Source organism: Eulemur rufifrons, chromosome 28 (assembly GCF_041146395.1).
Source record: "Eulemur rufifrons isolate Redbay chromosome 28, OSU_ERuf_1, whole genome shotgun sequence".
Lineage (NCBI taxonomy): Eukaryota > Metazoa > Chordata > Mammalia > Primates > Lemuridae > Eulemur > Eulemur rufifrons.
This window is the reverse complement of record NC_091010.1, coordinates 19,367,060-19,387,713: the sequence shown is the minus strand read 5'-3', so window position 1 is coordinate 19,387,713 and position 20,654 is coordinate 19,367,060. Positions and strand designations below refer to the sequence as shown.

Genomic DNA, 20,654 nt, shown 5'->3' with positions numbered 1-20,654 from the left:
AGGTGGGAGGGGAAGAGTCCAATCCAGAGAAGATGTGGGGGAGGAAGGGGACCTCCCAACAGCACAGCCACACTGTGTTGCAATCTTAGCCTAAACCATATCTCTTGGAAAGAGTCTCTTGCTGCCCGTTTGTATCTCTGAGTAACCACAGACCCCTGCTCTCCAAAGTGGGTTGTTACCCCTGGACCAATAGGGAGATTAGCTGGGAAGCTGAAGGACTGTCCCAAAGCAGCCTTAGTTCTTCAGAATCTATGCAGCCTCCTTTCCCTTACGTTGACCAGGTGCTTAGGGTTTGGGAAATCAGAGCCAAGGTCTGAAATTCCTCGAGGTAAGAAGACTCCCCTCCCAGGAAATGGACTCCTCCAATTTTTTTTCACATGATTATTCGGGCACTTTCACTTTCCCATATATAGGAGTCACTCAGGAGCAAGCTCTGACCCGCCGGAGGCAGTGACACATCTGCGTGCTGTCCACTCCCTCCCTCCTCAGCCGCCTCGTCTTACTCTCACGTGCGCACCGGCAGCCAGGCAGAGGTGATCCCCGGGGCTCTGCCAAAGACAAGCCTGTTGGGCTTGGAGAACAAACTCAGGCGCAGGCTCAGCATCCACACCGTCACCTGGCAGAAGCTAGAGAGAAGTGTGGCAGGATGAACGGACCGGTGGACGGCCTGTGTGACCACTCTCTAAGCGAAGAAGGAGCCTTCATGTTCACGTCAGAGTCTGTGGGAGAGGGACACCCGGGTAAGTAGGTTGTCCTGGGCCGTCTGGCAAGTCTGTTACTCCTAGCCCATAACCGAGGGAGTCCCTGTTTAAAACATTTTTTAACTGACACTTAATGATTGTGCATATTTATGGGGTATGGTGTGATGTTTTGATACATGTACACAACATGTAATGGTCAAATCAGGGTACTTAGCATATCCAACACCTCAACATTTATCATTGCTTTGTGGTGAGAACATTCAAAATCTCTCTTTCAGCTCTTTTGAAATATACAATATATTATGATTAACTACAGTCACCCTCCTGTGCCAGGGAACACTAGAACTTATTCCTCCCATCCAACGGTAACTTTGTGTACGAGGGAGTCACTTGTCCTAGAGGTCTTAAGAACAATGTGTGTTGGTTACCATAAGGGATCTCTGCAGAAACGGAGAGAAACTGGAAGAGTTTTGTAAGACAGTCACTCGTCATGAAGCCAAGGGTCCACACTGCTGCCACCACCAGCCCGCCAGCACGGCGGGGCCACGGCAGAGCAAGCAGCTGGCTGGCAAAGTGTAGGCTACATATAAAATGTACCATCAGGTCTTAACTTGATATATAGATTTTTTTCGAGTAAAGCTTTATTATCAGTGATCAACTTGGATGAACAGAGACTATTCCTCAAACAAGACCAGAGGTCACTGAGTTTGGCACGTAAAGCACGTGCAGTTCAGAAGTGAAGGCTGATTGGTGCCGAGCTAGCTCTCATTGCACTGGAGTTCTCAGGTACATTATCTAAGAGGAGTACAGATGGCCTCCTGAAGAGGGAGAACATCCAGGCGTTGAAGTAGGTAGACTGTGGTGGGGGGAAGTGAGAGAGGCTTCCTTGGTGACGGCGAGGACTCTAACCAGACATTCAGAGCCTCGGGTTGCAGGACAGTTGTTCTCAAACTTCAGGGTGCATCTGCATCACCCAGAGGGCTTGTTGAAATACACAATGCTGGACCCCTGCCCCAGAGCTTCTGATTCAGTAGGTCTTAGGGGAGGCTCCGGAATTTGCATTCTTAACAGGTTCCCAGGAGATGTTGGTGCTGCTGGTGTGGGAACCACACTTTGAGAACCACTGTTCTTGAAGAACCCTGGGGGCTAGACATATAGGTTTATGTATTAAAGTGCTTCTTCAAACTTCTTGTGAGTATTTGAAGTGTTTAGTGACTTATCAAGTCTACCTTTTTCCATTGTCCTTGTTTTTGTTCTTTCTTAAAGATATTTAACTTCCCTACCTTGTCACTTGGCTTTGGACACCTCAGTGCAGTACTCCACATGCTTTAGCCAGTGGTCCTCAACTGGGGGCATTTTTGCCACTTTCCCCAAGAGCATTTTGTAATATCTGGAGACGTTTTTAGTTGTCACAACTACGGAGGACGGGGGGGAAGGTGCCACTAGAATCTGGTGGGTGGAGGCCAGGCATGCTGCTAAACAGCCTACAAGGCACAGGACAGCCCCACAACAAGGAATTATCTGACCCAAAATGTCAATAGTATAGCTGTTGAAAACCTTGAATTAAATTGAGTTTTGTATGTGACTTAATTCAAGTAGCCTGTTTCATTGTGTATAGCTTTATAGATAAAGTTTCAAGGTTTACTATATTTATAATCTGACGTTGCTGGTCATCTTTATGGTTAATGAAGGTCATATATAGATTAGGAAAAAGATTTACTCCACCTGGAGGAAGTGGGTTCTTTGGCATACAGTGGCCAGTGTTCCCAAGAATGGCCCATTGCACACAACAGCAATGCACTCAGCAGTCAGAGAACGAAAACTCCAGCCAAGAAATTGATGGTTTTGTCTACTTAGTGACAGCCCATCCATTGGTCTGATCCCCCTTTCACTTGTCACTAACTGTCCGGGTGTAAAGTCAGTTTCCTCTAAGGCTTGATGACTTTCTGCTTGTCTTCCCAAAGTTCCTCTCTACCAGAAAGATAAAGTTAATGGTACTTTTTAAACTTCTAAAAAAACCGACTATTGACTGTCTTAAGCCTATGGAGTGATATTGATAGAAACTTTGAAGCCTTAAAAAAACAGTCCAGAAAGGACCCCCTAGGCCTTGTCTCAGTTTGTGGTGCTATCTTGATGCCCTTGCTAGACCCTGGCTTTACCCCTGGTCACTGCTGCATTTCCCTAGGCAGAGTGGGAGCGAGTGGTCTGTCTTTAAACAAGCGGAGACATCCCTGATCAGCATGTGAATAAGCTTCTGGGCATCCTGAGGGCTAGGCCAGGGTGGCCAGCATGTGTTTATTTTAGCAGCAGAGGCCTTCATCTGTAGGGATTTGCAGAGGCTATGGGCTGAGGCAAACACAGACGTACCACCGGGATCTGCCCCTGGCAGGAGGATAGATAGAAAAACTCAAACGTGTTTGCTGGGGTTTCTAAAGGAAAGAGTAGAGTGTTCGCCTTTAATGGCAGATTAATGAATACCTTTCATTACAGAAATTAATATCTGCTTTTGAGAGCCAAACTACTTGATTCTGGCTCAGGCTTATTAACTTTAAAACATATCACTCTATTAAGAGAAGATTCTGGGTATTTTGAACACTAAATGAGATGAAATATGTTTAGAGGTCACTTTTATGTCTTAATTGGTGAGCATTGACAGTTTGTATAACCCCACAGCAAGAGTGGCTTTTTCTACAGTTCCATTTAGTGGTCTATGTGCTAGACCATGTAGAGTCATTACGGCAAATAGTAGAACAAGATCAAATCCCAGCTCATGCTGAACCCCTGCCAGGCCCACCTTGGCTGAGGAGGTCAAACCCAGCTGTTAGGACATCTGGCCTTCGGGAGGCTGAGTGACCTTGCGGGAGGATCCAAGGTGCCGCTTATGGAAATGTTCTGCAAAACAGCAGTGACGTGCAGGGTCCTCCTGTAGAATTCTATAGGCGGAGCCCTGTGTTGGGTGTGGCGCTTTACACACGGCAGCTTGCAGCTTGTGGAACCTGCAGTGCCCTGCAGCTGTTTGTCCCATCGGATGTTACGTCTTGGCACCTGCTCTTCCTGATGTTATTAACTATTTTAACTTCTATTTCTAGAACTTTTCTAAATGTTTCAATTAAAAGGAATATGATGAGGAATGAGAGACGTTTTAGTTAGAAGAGTGTGTATGTACATTTGTGTGTTTGCGAATTGCTTTAGTCTCTTAGAGGAGCTGATTTTGAAATTTATTTCATTTTTTAGGGACCTCTGTGACCTTATATAATACATGTCATACAACATTAGGCAGGAATGGGAAGAAGTAAAAATTTACTATACCTACTATTTGTGTGATTCTCACCCGTGTTCTTGTCCAGATAAGATCTGCGACCAGATCAGTGACGCGGTGCTGGATGCCCATCTCAAGCAAGACCCCAACGCCAAGGTGGCCTGCGGTAAGAAACACCCAACTCCTTGCTGCCGGAGACCTGCTTGGGCTACACTGAGAAGTTAATAGTAGAGCCACGCCCCTCAGTTCCAAAGTCTCTGTCCTCTGGTCTGTAGTAGGTTTCTTGATTATGCAATCTCTCCTATGTAGTAACAGGGAAGGAAAACATTTCTAACCACAAAACAAATCGATAATTGTTTTTGGCAAGACTTTGGCATTAGATGTCTTACTAAATATCGGAGGGTTGGATTAGCACGCAGCTTCCCCGATGCTTGATCCCACTGGGAGCCAGGGGGCCTTCTGGAGTTCTCAGGTGACTCCTGCAGACGAGGTGGAAGAGCCTGAAGCAAGGGTAGCTGCCTGGGTGGTTACGTGCTGTGCTCTTGTGGTAGGAAGGAGCCTTTGCTAGTTACACAGATGTCTGGCCCCTTCCTTTGTTTTCTTCCCTAGTTTGTGGTATGATTTGGGTTTTAAAATAACTAATGCCTCCCATTTAAGAGCAACTGGAGGGCAGCATCTTCACCAATTGCGTTTAAATAAACTAATAGCTTTCCTAAGGGACATTACTGTAGAATTAAAGCACTGAAGCCCTCTTTCATATCTGCATCATTCATTGCTTCCTAGAGACCTTCATGCAGGCTGAAGATCTTCCCCTTTATCTGCAGGATAGGTTCTTCGACAGCAAAACCTTGCCTGGGTTGAAGCCCTTGGCACAGTGGCAGAGTGCCCAGGAGTCAGGGACTACAGAGCCTGGAGGACCCCTGGGGGAGGTCATGTCCAGCCTATTCACTTTACAGATGGGGGTCATGGTGCCTGCTGCATCAGGGAGTGACCCAGGCCACAGGGTGTGGGTGCCCGAGTGCAGAGACCACTGTTAGTGCCGCATCTTGTCTGTTGCACAGACTCATCCTTCCCTCTCTGGTGGCAGCCTGGCCCCTGTATCCAATACTACAGGGACCCATGCCCTATGAAGGTAGACTTCACCCTGACACCTTGTCTTTGTAAATGTCTGGAGAGAAGTTTGGCCTGCCGTGTGTGTGTGTGTGTGTGTGTGTGTGTACATTGTGTATGTGCATGTGTGTGTGTGGTGAGGGTGCTAACATGCACTGACTACATTCTTTATGTTAGCTACAGACCACCATTGTCTCATTTCAACCCACACAGCGGTCTTACTATCTTCATTGAATAGTTGAGGAAACCAAGGCTTAGAGAGGTTAAATAAGCTGTCCAGGCTCATGCACGTGGTAAGTGTTCTGTGTAGAACTCAAGTGTGACTGATTCTTTCCAAGGCAGCATTTGAAGATGCTCAGTGTTTTTTGCTGGGATTTAATCTTTTTATTGGCATTCTTATTCTCTTTCTGGAGTCCATTCCTTGTAAGGCCCCTTTGTGTCTTTTCATCAGCACTGTGAGAGGTCTAGGTACTGGAGCTTCCCTTGGTGGTGCTGGGCCGCTCACCCTGCCCCCTTCCCTTCCAGAGACAGTGTGTAAGACGGGCATGGTGCTGCTGTGTGGCGAGATCACCTCGCGGGCCATGGTGGACTACCAGCGGGTGGTGAGAGACACCATCAAGAACATCGGCTACGATGACTCTGCCAAGGGTGAGGGCGGGCCTCCAGCTCCCAAAGACACATTGGCCTCTGCCGAGAAAGCCCCCCAATGCTGAGTCAAACCCGAGGCTTTCAGCCTTCTTGGACCCATCTTTCAGGTTCCAGGGGTCATAGGCTCTGGCAAAAGTATGACAAGCAGACGGCGGTGCCCAGTGGACCCAGCGCATGCCCGTCTGTTGTTGGCTGGCCTTGTTTAAGGTCCTGCCTTCTTGGTGCTGGCAGAGGCTTTGGAAGAGAAAGAAGCACCAAACAAAGGGCATTGCCTTCTGTTGGGGACCTGTCCCCCCCAGGCACAGGTGGTAGTCTCTTGGTATGTGTTGTCTTCATCATTTCAGAAACCCTGACATACTTCCCCTGCTGATGAGGAAACTGAGAGAGAAGTAAACAATTGGTGTCAGGTCATGCAGTCAGTACGTGGCTGCCAGGTTTGGGACGCTTGTGCTTTCCACTGCATCATGCTGCTTTCCATTGTAGACACAGAAAAAGACGACTCAATCCAGCACTGGTGCTGGCAGCAGGCGAAGGAGACAGGTTGGCTCAGGTTAGCACCAGTGCCAGGCAGAGTGGAGCCCAAACCCAGGGAAGAGGCACAGGCCCTGGCAGGGAACTGAGGAGGGGCACTGCTAAAACCAGGTGGGGGCAGGCCGAGCTAGATGAAATGAAGGCCTCAAAGCAGACTCCCACATCTCAGACTGGGCAGGCCAGGGAGCAGCATGGCCCAGAGGGGCCTCAGAGGACACAGGGTGTGAGGGCCAGGTGCTGAGGGCTCGTGACATCCCATGGCAGCTTCAGTGGCCCTTTAGCCACACTGGCTTCCTGGGTAGGATGATGGCCCCAGTTCTTAAAGGTTCCATATTGGCCTCTGGTATTAGATATTTGGGCAATTCCAGTTTTTAAAGAATAATTCCTTTGCATCTCTGTTGGCTCTCTCCTAATTCTCCAAAATTACCATAAGAGATGTAATGGCCTAACACAGTTGCAAAAACGTCCACATCCAGACCAACCTTGCTGGACTTAAACCTGTGACCAAGACTCACAAATGGAAGCGTGACTGTTTGAAGGTGCTCATTTCTGCCTGTGTCCCATGCTGGTTGTTTAGGGTGACGTGTGGTATCCCTGTGGGTCAGGGTAGGCAGAGATGCCCGGGCCCCACCTTTATGAATGAGAGCCCCTCACGGCATGAGGGCACAGACATGCAGAAGCTCAGTCTACACTGTCTGACTCGGCCCAAAGCGCTCATGAGCAGTCCGTGTCACCTGAGTGCATGAAAGTAGGTTTTTCTGGGGGGAGGTGGGATGCGTATCAAGAATCACTGGGAAGAGAAGCAGTGAGAGCCAGTTAATTCTCCCAGTCGGGATGGGAGCATGTTCACAGAGGAAACCCATTGTCCCAGACTAGCAGCTTCCCATCATGTTTCCATGCAGAGCCCTCCCCGTTCTACCAGGAAAAGCCAGTTTGTTTACGTACATTTATTTAGCCCTTATTCAAGAGGAAACCTTGTTCTGCATTAGGTAGCAGGGAACTTTTCCAGGAGGCAATGTCCCCTAGAAAGGGAGAAGTGAGTGAGAGCCCAGCCCTGGCTGAGATGGGCTCAGTGGGCCGAGGTCCTCCGTGCTGGAGCTTGTCAACGTACCTACGCCAGATGGACTGTCGCAGGGTGATGGCCTTAGCAGGGCCTGGGGCCAGCCTCTCCTTACTGCTCCTGGCTACAGAGTTGCTGGGCTCATTACCTTTTCCAAGCCCTGTGCCTCTCCCCTTGATCTCCTAAGTTCTGTTTTTCCAAATCACTTGGAGCCCGTGCTTGATTTTAAGCACTGGGAAGATTCACTATTTAGACAGAAAGTGATTAGGTAAAATGTGGAATGTTTCATGCAGAACAAGATAACTCTTTGGCAGTTCTTTAAAGACTTTTCATTGATTTGCAAATTCAAAAACATTCATTGGGGAATAGGAAGGTGTAAAGAGCAAAGGTGACCTGATGCTCCCAGGGCAGAGGGACTGCCCAGCCTCAAATGACGCAGTGTGAGGTGTCCCAGGGGTGAGTCTGTGGCTTGGTGTCCGGTGAACTGCAGGAGGGTCCAGGGACACTCACTGACAGCTAGTGTAGAGTTGGGGAGCTGGAGGAAGAGCATTCTAGGCAGAGAGCCCTAGCAGAGGTGGAAGAGGATGCTGTACTTAAGGGTAAACCCAAGTTCACGTTGGCTAAAGGAGTTCAGGGGGCAAGGGCTGTCTCAAACTGAGGAGCTTCAGTTTTAGTCTTTGGCAGTAGGTCCCCACCTGAAGCTTGCGCATGAACAGTAGCTTGGGTCTGCCTGTGTTTTTTCCGTAAGTCCAGTCTGGCAGTGTGCATAGGGGAATGGACTGGGAAGAGGATGGCCGTGGGGTTCAGGGAGGAGGGTAGTGGCTTGTTACGACACTTGGCCTTGTGGTGGGGCATCTGTGCATTTAGCTCCTCAATCTCACAGTCCCTGTAGCTGAGCTCGGAGGGCCGGGTGGGAGGAGAACACACCCCCTGTGCACAGCGGCATCCTCGGGGGGCTGGCTGGGCTGGGCTGCCGCTAGCCCGGACTTCCCTGAACCAGTGCCCAGCATGCTGGGGGGAGGGGACAGCCCTGCACCTCTGTGCCTTAGCTTGGCAGACAGGGTGGGAGGGAGAGCTTGGCCCCAGACATGTGGCTTTTCCATTTGCCCCTGACCCTGCCCACATCTCGGGTCAGAGAACCCTGGCTCTGGGAGTCTCTCTGGACTGTTCATGTGCACGGTATTTGTTCAGTATATTGAATACTTGGGTTGGGCACACAGCTGGGCTCCTGAGGGACAGTGTTGGATGGAGCCCTTGATTTTCACTCAGAGTAGTTGTTTTCAAACTGGGTTCTGGGAGGCACCTCTGGGAGGGCCTAAGGGGCAGGGCTGTGAGTCAGCCACCTGCTCTCCAGCCAGAGCCGCCCCGATGTCACCTCATTTCAGTGCTGCAGTTCTGTGTTGGACATGTTTTTTAAACCAAGGTCTAACTGAGTATAGTACAGTAAAAATGTACCATGGAGAACTTTCATTGGCCAACAGTCCCACATGATAGTGTGAGAAGGACACAGGGCCTCCCCCAACCTGGGCCCCAGCTGTGGGCCTGGACAGAGCCCAGCGAGTTAGAGACCACCCACCCTGGCACTGAGTGGCATGTCAGGAGCTGAGCAGTCCCCCAGGAAACTCTCAGCCCCCTCCGTCTGACATGCATCCCCACTGAGGCTCACGTTCCCTTCCACCTAGGCTTTGACTTCAAGACCTGCAATGTGCTGGTGGCTTTGGAGCAGCAGTCCCTGGATATTGCCCAGGGTGTCCATCTGGACAGAAGCGAAGAGGATGTTGGCGCAGGAGACCAGGTAACTCAGCACTGAGTGTAGGAACCACGTGGGGACTTCCCTCCAGGGTGGTCTGGCTCAGACCTGGCTCTGACCTGTGTTGAGGAGCTAGCCAGGGAAGGTCATGAGTGATGGGTTAATCACACCCTGGGGAGGACCCCTCCTCCTAGCGTGAGAGCCTGGAGTGCGTCGGACACCCCTGCTTCACCGCTGTGCTGTGGAAGGCTGTGGTTGCTGATGCGGGGTTTGGGCTCATCGCCCCTCCTAGAGAGCTGAGGGTCAGGGACTATGTCCTCCTCTCCGCAGCAAGTGCCCAGTGGAGAGCGAGCTCCATGGATGAGGCACCAGGGGAGTTTTAGACTGGCAGAAAGCCACTGTCCTGTTGCTCCTGGGCCAGTGCTGCTCAGCCTCCTCTCTGCCCTGCCGCAGGGTTTGATGTTCGGCTACGCCACGGACGAGACGGACGAGTGCATGCCCCTCACCATCGTCCTCGCTCACAAGCTCAACACCCGCATGGCGGACCTGAGGCACTCTGGTGTCCTGCCCTGGCTGAGGCCCGACTCAAAGACTCAGGTGAGCTGCTGAATTGCCTTCTGGAGAGCCTCAGGCAGAACCTTTAAGCAACCCAAGCCCTGATTCTGTCATTTTTAAGATCAAAATGTTCAGTCTCAAAGAATTGTCAATTTTGAAAAGAACTATTTATTTAAAAAATCTTTCAGTTGTCTACCGCACATTTTATTATAAAAAATTCCAGAAATACAGAAAAGTTGAAAGAACAGTTCTAGATTTTTTCCCCCTTGTTAGCCTACGTTGCTGCTGATGACTCCCCTAATCCTGCCACATACTTCTTAACCGGATTCAGACTTTCTGGTCCCACGTAGCCAGGGCTCCGCACCTCGAACAGGCTGTCTGTGCTGTCTGCATCTCGTAGTGGCCCTTTTTCTTATCTTTGTGTCTCATAAAAAGGCTTTACCTTTGATGTTGCCAGCTCCGGCCCCAGGGGCCCTGACCTCTCTGCTCCCTGCAGTGTTGAAATCCGCCTCCCAGGTCCGTATTTGAAGGTCCAGGTGATGCAAGTGCTATAGGTGAAGGCCTCCTGCCGGCCCTGCCATGCCACCCCCCCACCCCACCCCAGCCTTGCTGGCCCCGTGGGCCCTGTCCTCATGGCTTCCTTCCCAGCTCCTCTTCCACACTCCAGCATGACTCCAAGGTCCCACACGTCCTCCTGCACACGCTCTCCCTCTAGCCATACTTGTGGGACCCCATTGTCACCTTCACACACTCAGCTCCAAAACCTACCTGCTTGCTGGTCTCTCTAACTCACTAGCTTCATTTCTCCTTCACCCTGCAAACACATGTGCCCTGAGAGCCTGCTGCACCCTGTAGCCCCTGCCCAGCTGAAGGAGGGGCTGGAGCGCCACCTTTCCTCAGCCCTGCTCAGCGTGTCTCTCCCCACCCTACCTGTGCCCCATGTCTGTCCTATCAAGCTCCCCTCTTGCTCCAGCCCAGCTAGGCCGGGATCAGTGCCCTGCCCTCCCAGAGCTTCTCCCTGCTTGGAAACTCCTGTTAACTCTCTTCAGGCTTCACTTTTTTTTTTTTTTTTTTGAGACCGAGTCTCGCTCTGTTGCCCAGGCTAGAGTGCTGTGGCGTCAGCCTAGCTCACAGCAACCTCAAACTCCTGGGCTCAAGCAATTCTCCTGCCTCAGCCTCCCGAGTAGCTGGGGCTACAGGCATGCGCCACCATGCCCGGCTAATTTTTTCTATATATTTTTAGTTGTCCAGCTAATTTCTTTCTATTTTTAGTAGAGATGGGGTCTCGCTCTTGCTGAGGCTGGTTTCAAACTCCTGAGCTCAGACGATCCTCCCGCCTCGGCCTCCCAGACTGCTAGGATTTAAGGCGTGAGCCACCGCGCCCAGACAGGCTTCACTTTTTAATGTTCAAATAGCTGCTCAGTATTTTCAACAACTTCCTGCTTCCTGTGAGGGGAGAGGGGAAATCTACTTGGTTGCCTTTTATGGTCTTCCAACTTTACTTTCCTCTGCCTTCCTCCTCCCCATCCTTGCTTAATCTACGTCATTTCACTCATGTTCCCCTTGTTTCTTACTGCTTTGCATCTGGGCTCCTACCCTTCACCTTACTTGGGCTCCTTCTCCGGTCCTCAGCTGTCCATGAGTGGCCAGCAAAGTTCTCACCTCCTCTTGCTCCCTACCCCCACACCCCCCCCCCCCCCGCAACCCGCAACTCCCAGAGAGCACCTCCTCTTGTCCTGCACTTGGAATTTGGCACATGTGGTTTTATAGCTGGGCGTGGTGCATATAGCTCCACCTGTTCCTCCAGGTGGACAGAGATGGAGAACCTTCTAACCCCAGTGTAAGCCAGGCACAGGGCGGAGGTTGCACCATGGCTACACCTGGGGCAGGGGAGTGTGCTTATGGCCCAAAGGAAACCCTTCCCTGGGACTTCCTGTGACATCCATGTGAGCCCCCAAGGCAGGAGGTGGCGCCATCAGCACTGCTCGGCGCTCTCTGAGGTTGCGGGGAAGGAGAGCGTGTGGAGTGGGAGGGTACCAGGCTCTGAGCCGTCCTGGACTGGGACTGCGCTGGATGCAAAACAGGGGAGATTCACAGAAGAGGAAACCCCAGAACAGGGATGTGAGGCAGCTGGTGGAGCTGGCTGAGTGGGAGTGAGGAACGGGGGAGCCCCTGTCGGGCCAGCTGGAGCAGGACTGGCCTCCTTCCCTTGCCTTAGATACGAAACAGCAGGTTTCCAAGTCTAGGAGGCAGCGAGGGAGGGAAGGGTGGATGGATTCCTTTAGGGTTCCTTCCCATGAGGAATTCTCTTAAAAATGGTAGTATGAACACCAGAGCCTGCCTCAGTCCCCTGCCATGGGCAGGCTGGGGGCCAGCTCCGGTCGGAGGGGCGGAGGGGCTGCGGGGCTGCGGACGGAGCCCGTGTGCCCCTCGGCCCTCCGAGCAGACTGGCTGGCTCCACGCGCTCCCGCAGGGCTTGAGGCCGGTACGAGGCCCAGGCCTTCTTCTCCCCACCCTGTTTGTGAAGGATTTTCATCATCTAAGCAGTGCTGACTGTGAACAGGACGAGTCTTTCCACCTGAACAAATCCTCGCTGCTGATACTGAGAATCGGTGGCGGTGCGGGTGGCTATTTTTGTACCGGGTCAGAGTTGTGTTTTCCGTGCTGTGTTTTTCCCCACATCTGCTGACACAATGAGATAAGAGCCCTTTGCTCCGCCACCCTGCGCTGTGGTTCCCCAAGGCCACCGTGCGGGGTTTGCCAGAGTGGGGGCGGGGCTGTCCCAGGGAGCAGTGGGACAGGCCCGAGCAGCCCCTCAGCATGTGAGCCTTCTCCTGCAGCTCCCTGCAGCAGGCCCGGGGGTCTTGCCTCCTGGGAACCCCCTACCCGCCCCCCACCCTGCCTCAGCTCCCGCTCTCGGGGCCTGTGAGTGCATAGTCAGCATTTAAAGGCTGCTCTTGGTCCCCTGTGTCACTAGCATCCAGCATCACACAGCCAGAGCTCTTTCTCTTCCTTCTTCTGGACCCCACCTTGTTGGACAAGGCAGGACGCAGAGAAGGACTTTGATACAGATCCAGTGTTTGGCGGATGTCTGAGGGGCCTGGGGCAGGCAGAGACCGTGCTACAGGTGCCATCCCGGGCAGGCACTGTTTGCTGCCCGTGGTCCTGTCCAGGCCCTGGGGTATGGAGCGGTCCTGTGCCCTCTGGCCAGTGTCCCTACCAGGACCATCTGGCAGAGCTGCACCTCTGCAGGTACCACAGGTCCCTAAAACCCTCTGGGCCCTGCTCTCAGGGGTCCCACTGCCTTAGGCAGTATCGGGCCTGTGGCCAGCACATCCCTCAGGGTCTAGAGTGGCCACCTCCTGCTGGGCAGAGCCCGGTCTGCCAGGCCACACAGCTCCAGGTCAGACCCCGGCTCTTCTGGCTGTGTGCTCTGGACCAAGGCACTCACATTCTGGAACCTGAGCTTTCTTGTCCGTAACGTGGAGGTAACGGCTTCTAGCATACAGGGCGCGCATAATCGACGCCGGCTTTTTCCCAGCCTCGTCTCCCGTCCTCGCCGCCTCCTTCCCTCTCATTCTGCACACCGGGGTGCTCAGACTGTTTTCCTTCTTTGCCAAAACAGATCAGTCTGTGACTGCGCTCACTGACGTGTAGTGAAGGACAGGGTCTGTGGAGAAGGGCGGGGGCATCTGTGTGTAGTGGGAGGGACACAGCTGGTGGGCTGGACAGAGGAGGGTGCAGCCCTCTGGCCTTTCACACACTGGCTGTGTGACCTCAGACAAATTGTTTCATGGCTTTGTTTTTCTCACTTGTGGAGTGGGATAATAATACTTCCCCCACTGTGATGTCGTAAGTGTTAACTGACGATGCATAGAATGGGCGCAGAACGGGCCCATGGTGGTGGCAGTGAATGTTAGATTTGTGCCTGGGCCTGGCTTGCTAGGGCGTTGCAGGCACGTTCCTCCCCTCCAGGTGTGCTCTGCTCTTCCTTCCTTTGGGAAAACGCCCAGAGGCTGGCAGTCCAGAGCTTGCTGCTCCCTCTATTTCACCACCCTGGCTGGGGTCCCTCTCACCCTGTCCCTGTGGCAGGCAAATCTGCTGGCACAATGCCCTCCCAGAGCTCCTCCCCTGAGGGTGCAGGGACCATCACCAGGCTCCTCCTCTCCTATCTCAGAGGCTTCTGGGCACCAAGAAATATCCCCTGGCCAAAGCCCTCTCTTGACCCTCCATGGCCCAAGGCCAAGGTAGCCCTGCACCTGCCAACGATGTGTGGCCTGGGTGTCTATGGGAGGATCCAAGTGGGTCCTAAGTCATGGGGAAACTCAAGTTTCCATGCAGTGCTGATTGTGGTCCCATGTGGGCACAGCTGTGCCACATGCCCATCATCCCATAGCACTGGGCAGTTTTCCAGATGTAAGAATGTGTCAGATTAACTTGCCAGAGACGAGTTGAGGACAGGAGGCCCCGTGGGGAACCTGGGACCCCTGCCTGCCTCCCGGGTGTCTGCACCCGGCAAAGGGGTGCCTTCGGCTCAGCCTCAGCCTCTCCGTGTTTCCCCGCCCTCTGATGGACAGGTGACGGTGCAGTACATCCAGGACAACGGCGCAGTCATCCCCGTGCGCATCCACACCATCGTCATCTCCGTGCAGCACAACGAGGACATAACGCTGGAGGAGATGCGCAAGGCCCTGAAGGAGCAGGTGATCAAGGCCGTGGTGCCGGCCAAGTACCTGGATGAAGACACCATTTACCACCTGCAGCCCAGCGGACGGTTTGTCATTGGCGGTCCCCAGGTGCGCCCTTGTCTCTGAATGAGGCCCTGATTGGTCCTTGTTACTGGGGTTGCTCATGTCTTGGAGCACAAAGACCACAAGAGACAGCTTTGCGTGGCTCAGCCGGGTCTGGCCGTGGACTAAACGTGAAGTCTGTGAATTCCGGCCTCCACGCGTTTAATGCGCTCTCCTTGGGGGCCTGCCGTATCTGTCCGTCTGTGAGTCTTGGCCCTGCCTGGCTCTGTCGCTCCAGCCTCCCGCTCTGCAGCCGTGCTGTGCCGCCCTGCTCAGGTGCTCGCTCTCTGCTGCCGCGTGTGCTCGTGGCTGACAGTGCCCAGGTGGCAGGTCTCTGCCAGAGGCTGCCTGCGCTCTGTGGGCGCCCGGGGGGGCAGGGTGTTGTACATGGGGACACCTGCTGCTCCTCTCTCCTGTGGCCCAGGCGTGAGGAGGTGGAGGTTGGCAGAGCACCTCTGAGAGGCTGCTGCCCGCCGCCCAGGACCTAAGCTGTGGACGTGTCACCACAAAGTCGAGCCCCGCCCCAGGTTCTATGAGCCCATGTAGTGTAGAAACACAGGGTGAAAAGGAAAGCTTGCTGTTTTTTCTTGCAGAACTTCTCAAAGCCTAGACATACTGGGATGAACTGTGGAGCTCTAAGAGGGGGACATGCAGACTGCCCCCACCTGTTTCACACAGAGCCCCTGCCCTTTTAGAGACATCGCTGTTGGCTGATGTTACACACAGTGCACCCAGGAAATGGGCGCCGGCCAGGGCCACAGCCAGGGCTGTGTTCTCCACGTGCAATTCCTGCCTGCGGGTGCGTCTCTCTGTTGTGATGGGCTAGACAACAAAGGCACTGAGGTAGCTGCGACCCCAGAGAACCTCTGGCCCGTCTTCTGCACTTTCTGATGAGGCTTTGACAAGCTATCTGATTTCTGTATCTGGGTCAGTGTCGGAACTGGGGTTGGAGCCCAGGGTTTCTGGCCAAGGGGTCTTTGAAAATTGCCTGCAGGCAGCCTCAGGGCATCCTTCCTAAGCGTCATCCCCCCCAGCCATGGAGGGCCCTGCTTCTCATCTCCTCTCTCTGTTCTCTCCCTCTGCAGGGGGATGCGGGCGTCACTGGCCGTAAGATTATTGTGGACACCTATGGAGGCTGGGGGGCTCATGGTGGCGGGGCCTTCTCTGGGAAGGACTACACCAAGGTGGACCGTTCCGCAGCATACGCTGCCCGCTGGGTGGCCAAGTCCCTGGTGAAAGCAGGGCTCTGCCGGAGAGTGCTTGTCCAGGTGGGCCCCCCACCTCTGACCCCACCTTCCTGTCCCAGCTGAGGGCCCCTGCCCAGCCCTGCCCTGGGTAAGGAGATGTTGGCCGAGTGGGGAAGCCTCGTGCTTTGCCAAGGGTCGTGGCTCTGGGGTATCATGTTGGGCTCTGTAGCCAGCACTCTGGAAACCTAAGGGAGGGAAAACAAAACCTTCAGGGAGAGGGGCCCCTGCCAGGACCGCCCTCCATGAAGACAGTGGGGGACTCTAGGCAGACAAATTGAGGGGGAGCTTGTCAGGCAAGAGATGAGTGGTCCCTGCTGCCCCTTCCTGAGGACAGCAAGGCCCCCATGAGGGACAGACACTGCATGGAGACTTCAGTCCCTGACCCCGATCCCTTCTGGAAGGTGTCCTATGCCATCGGTGTGGCGGAGCCGCTGTCCATTTCCCTCTTCACCTACGGAACCTCTGAGAAGACAGAGCGGGAGCTGCTGGACGTGGTGAACAAGAACTTCGACCTCCGGCCGGGCGTCATCGTCAGGTAAAAGCACCGCGGGCTGCTGTTATGTGGGGCCTGCCCCCTCCCCAGATGCTCAGCTCAGCTGGAAGGGGAGCAGAAAGAAGGGTGTGTCAGCCTCTCGGCGGTAGGGGGTCCCCAAGCTCTTGGCCCAGCACAGGGCACAGCCAGTGCAGGAGGTCTGCTTTTTGGCTTGAGGGAGGCTGCACAAGATCCCCGCTGGCCCAGGGGACACTAACTCCAGTGGACTCATCTTTGAGCAGCTGGGTATGGGGGGAGCAGTGCGTGTGGATCTTAGGAAAACAATGATATGCCCACATGGCTGGGAATGGGGTTGGCAAGCCTGTTCCCACATGCTCATTTCTCGTGCCACCTCTGTTTTCTGGAGCTTGTGGACGTTGGCCTAGGCCAGGTCAGTGGAGTGAGGACAAGAAAAGCACCTTAATAAGGCTGGAGTTCCAATCCTGGCCCCTGGATCTCCAAGCTCTGTTTCCTAAGCTAGAAAACAGGACCGTGGTGTGGCATAGACGGGAGGTGTGCTCGTGAAATCCACAGGAGGAGGAGTGCCCTTAGAGTCTGTTAGCCACGCCCACACTCTGCTCCTGTTCCATGTTCAAATGACCTTTTCTTCTGGACACACAGGGATTTGGATTTGAAGAAGCCCATCTACCAGAAGACAGCATGCTATGGCCATTTCGGAAGAAACGAGTTCCCATGGGAGATTCCCAGGAAGCTTGTATTTTAGAGCTGGGGGGAGCTGGGCCTGGCCTCATCCTGGTGGCATCCGGTGGCCACGCTCCTCTTTTTCAGGATCCGAAAGCTCAAACATCCTGGAGCTCTGGGTGCTGACTCCCCTCCCCACCCACCAGCCCTCCGGGACAAAGCCGGGTCCCTCTCATTTAGTCCTGTCCTGCCATCACCATGCATGGCCAGAGGCAGGTGGCTTCCTGGTACTGAGGGTCAGAGCTCCGTGTGAGGGTCATCACGGTGTCTCCCTGCCTCTCCCTCAGACCAGGGCAACGTTGATTTTGTGGGAAAAGCACCCCTGTCCAGAGTGAATGCCCTCACTCTCCTCCCTGCGCAGCCTGGACCCTGACCAGCCCCTCCTCGCCCCACGTGGGCCATGGTGAGGTCAGCACTACTCACAGACCTCAAGGTTCCCTCTGGGCCTGGGCCACAGGGTCTCCCTCACAGCTGCTGCCAACACCCCTGAGCCAGAGGCTTCACAAAGCCGCTCCCAGGCCAGGCATCTGGCAGGGATAAGAACAGGGGCTGATGTCTCCTAAGTATCTACAATATGTGAGGGACCCAGCTAACCCCTGATCTCATTTTTTCTTCACTGCAACATGATAAGGTAGCACCTTTTATTACCCCATTTATAAATGGGGGACACCAAGGCACAGAGAGTCTAGATAACTTTCACAAGGTCCCACAGCCACAGGTGTCAGGGCCTCAACATGAATCTAGGAGCTTTCACTCAGGAGCCTGTGTACCCCGTCTCATACCAGAAACAGACTTGAGCAATGACTAAGCAGATTGCAGTGAGGCCATGGACTCTGCTCTGAAGACCTGGGGTTCCTGGGAATTATTGAATTAACCCACTGGCTCTTCTTGAGCCCTGGGCAATGGTCTGCAAAGTCAAGATGGAACCATAGGACAATTTCATTTGTCTCATTTGTCCCAGAAGACAGTTCAGGGTGAGCTGGGCACCCTGGCCCATCAGGCTGGGCTGGAGTTTGGAATTAACAGGCAGCCTTATCATCCTAGCCACGTGACCACTCAGAGACACTCGGGGCTGGGGATTTTGGACCTCTGGGTTAAGTGGTCTAAGCCCAGTCCGTCCTACCTGGGCTTCTTGGAGCAGAAGCAGCAACTTGTCCTAGCACAGGTGACTGGCCCCTTAGGGGACTTCAAGTCCTTCTCCTTCTTTGGCCCCTTGTATGTTCTGCGGGTTTAGTGCCATTGGAGTAAGTGATGGGGGGCCCTAAGGTGCCCTTCTAGAAAGGCCAGCCCTAAGGCTCAGATACTGATGTTAAGTGGGCCAGGCTCACCTCCTAGTGGTGGGCAAGGTGCGTGAGATATCCTGAGGAGATTCTGCCTTCGCCAGGTGGTTTTCTGGGGACAGATCTGCTGCTGAGGGGCCTGAGTGGTCCTTGGTCCACCAGGGTCTTGGAAGCTGCACACTCCCCTGCTTTGCCATCCCTGGCCAGCACCGCCCACCCCACCTGTCCTCAGCCTGGGCCTCAGACAGCAGCGTCTGCACCTCCTCTCGAGCTCCCAGAGCCACAGGCTCAGGTAGGGGCCCCCACGGGCCCCAGGAGAATGCCCCCCAGGGGGCCTTGACATCTTTCCAGGGCACACAGTGCTCCTTCTGGCCGGCAGAGGTGGCCAAGAAAGACTCACCTGGAGAGCCAGCAGCCTGCACCTGGGCCTGGCCTTTCCCTCGGGACAGGAAACTCTTCAGGGCAGAAAGGGAAGCCCAAACTGCCCTCAAAGCCTGGAGCTTGTGTATGATACTGAAACTCGGGTCTCTCTGCAGGCTCCTGGTGATCTGGGTCAGCCTTAAGTTCCTCCAGTAGATGGAGGGACACGTTTGCGGGTGGCTGTGAGTCCTCTAACTTGGACAATGTCCCAAGCAAAAATTCAGGATTTTATACTTTCCCTACCCGCTAGAGGAGTGAGATCTTGCTTTTATTTGTTCATAGTTCTTACTAGAATAGTGAATAAAAACTCAAGGAGCAACTACCTTACGCTTAGTTTTTGTCTTCAAAACCCTGGAGACACCCCCTGTGTGTAGCACTACCTGACTCCCCCACCCACCCCCAGCAGGGCTGGGGTCCTCCCATCAGCGTCACCGGCCTGGGGCGCACCCCTCACGAGCTCATCCTCCAGCTGCACGTGGGCCACACCACTGCCGTACTCACCCCTTACCACCTCCCAGTGAGGTACATGTTCTCAGGAAAGCCACTTTACGTGCGGGGACACTGAGGCCCCAAGAGGGTTAGGGGTGTGACCGGGGGCACCTGGCTGGCGGTGGCTCCTCAAGCTTCAGGGCGTGTTCTCTTGGTCACAGGCACCGCGTCCCTTAGCACTTGCTGGAGCGCTCCTGCCCCGGCTTCACGGTGTCTGGTGAGGCCGCGAGAGGGGGGCGCTCGGGCAGCTTTTGTCGGATGGCGGGGTAAGGGGCTGGACTTGTAGCGAGTGCAGAGGTGGTCTGCAGAGGTGGTCTGTAGCGGTGAGGCAGACCTTGAGGTGGGTACGATCTCCCCTTCACACATCTGCAGTTGTGAGGGGCCTACACAGATGATGCTTTTCAATTAGAACATCGTCCCTGCAGTGGCCCCGAAGACGCAGTCCTGGAGGCGTGGTCAGAGCAGAAGGAGGCGGACTTGCGCAGTTCCAACACGCACGCAGTGTGGCCGGGACTCAGCTCCAGGGAACGTCCCCAGGGCGGGCTGCGGGGAGCCGTGCAGCCCCTCCCACCCACGCTGAGGGGGCTAGTCTGGGGTGCACAGGAGGGCAGAGGTGAGCAAAGACCCGGGAACGTGCAGAGTGGGGGACAGGAGGGGGAGGCCAAAGCCCAAAGGGTCTCATGGTCTCCTTTGAGACAGAATCTATGCCCTGTGAAGCCACTACGTGGGATATGCCATGAAATATTACACATTACGGGAAGTATTAAGAGTACAGACTTTGCAAGAACACATGTGAACAAAAAGACTCTCATGAAACACATTAGAACGCTTGCCTGTGGAGGAAGAAAGCTACAGACATAAAAGGCAAAATACAATGAGTGAAAGCAAGGAGAACCAACTGCGCCACGGAGCACTCAAGCGTCTCAACGTCAGGGAAACGTGGAAGGAGCCAAGGAGATTGTGAGGGAGCCGCCAGTGGGGCGGGAGGAAACCCAGGACGGGGTGTCCTCGGAAGCCAAGTGAAGACAGTGTTTCTAGAACGAGGGAGGGATCAACTGTATGAAATGGTACTGATGAGTTAGATGACATGAGGCCCAGGAGTGTCCCATGAATCCAACCACGTGGAGGTTGTGGGTGATGTGGGAAATGGCACAGTCGTTTTAAAAAGTAAGTATGACCATTTTCCCCACCCCAATCACGACCCTTTTGTGCATCTCATACATTCCAAGCGCAATTAAAAGTAAGTGCCTGCCTGTCCCTGCCGCGCGTGGCTGTGCAGGGGCTCCTCCCCTGCCCTCATTGCAGACTCTGCTCCCCCTGCGCCACCACACTGCAGACTGCCTGGTTTCTATGGCTTCTCCAAATAGGCCAAGCTCATTCCTGCCTCAGGACCTTTGAACATGTCATTCTGCCATGGGTACTTTATCGCACCCTGTAGGTTTCGGGTGAAATTTGTGTTTCTGAAAAGCCCCTTCCTTGATAACTTCTCTTTTCGGCTCCATTCCGTTTTTCATTTCTCACCCAGTGTTTAACAAAATGTGCCAATGGATATAATTCCTTGTTTAACCCTTGGAGCCCGC

At 53.9% G+C, this 20,654-nt stretch overlaps 1 protein-coding gene across 1 annotated transcript; it reads left to right on the top strand.

Moving 5' to 3' along the window:
- The first annotated feature begins 426 nt into the window (after positions 1-426).
- Positions 427-18,907, top strand: MAT1A (methionine adenosyltransferase 1A). The gene is made up of 9 exons (XM_069460763.1): positions 427-740; positions 4,049-4,126; positions 5,596-5,718; positions 8,992-9,104; positions 9,513-9,656; positions 14,192-14,410; positions 15,490-15,672; positions 16,053-16,186; positions 16,805-18,907. The coding sequence occupies exons 1-9, from the start codon at positions 647-649 to the stop codon at positions 16,905-16,907; spliced, it is 1,191 nt and encodes a 396-aa protein (XP_069316864.1). The 5' UTR covers positions 427-646; the 3' UTR covers positions 16,908-18,907.
- Positions 18,908-20,654: the final 1,747 nt, after the last annotated feature.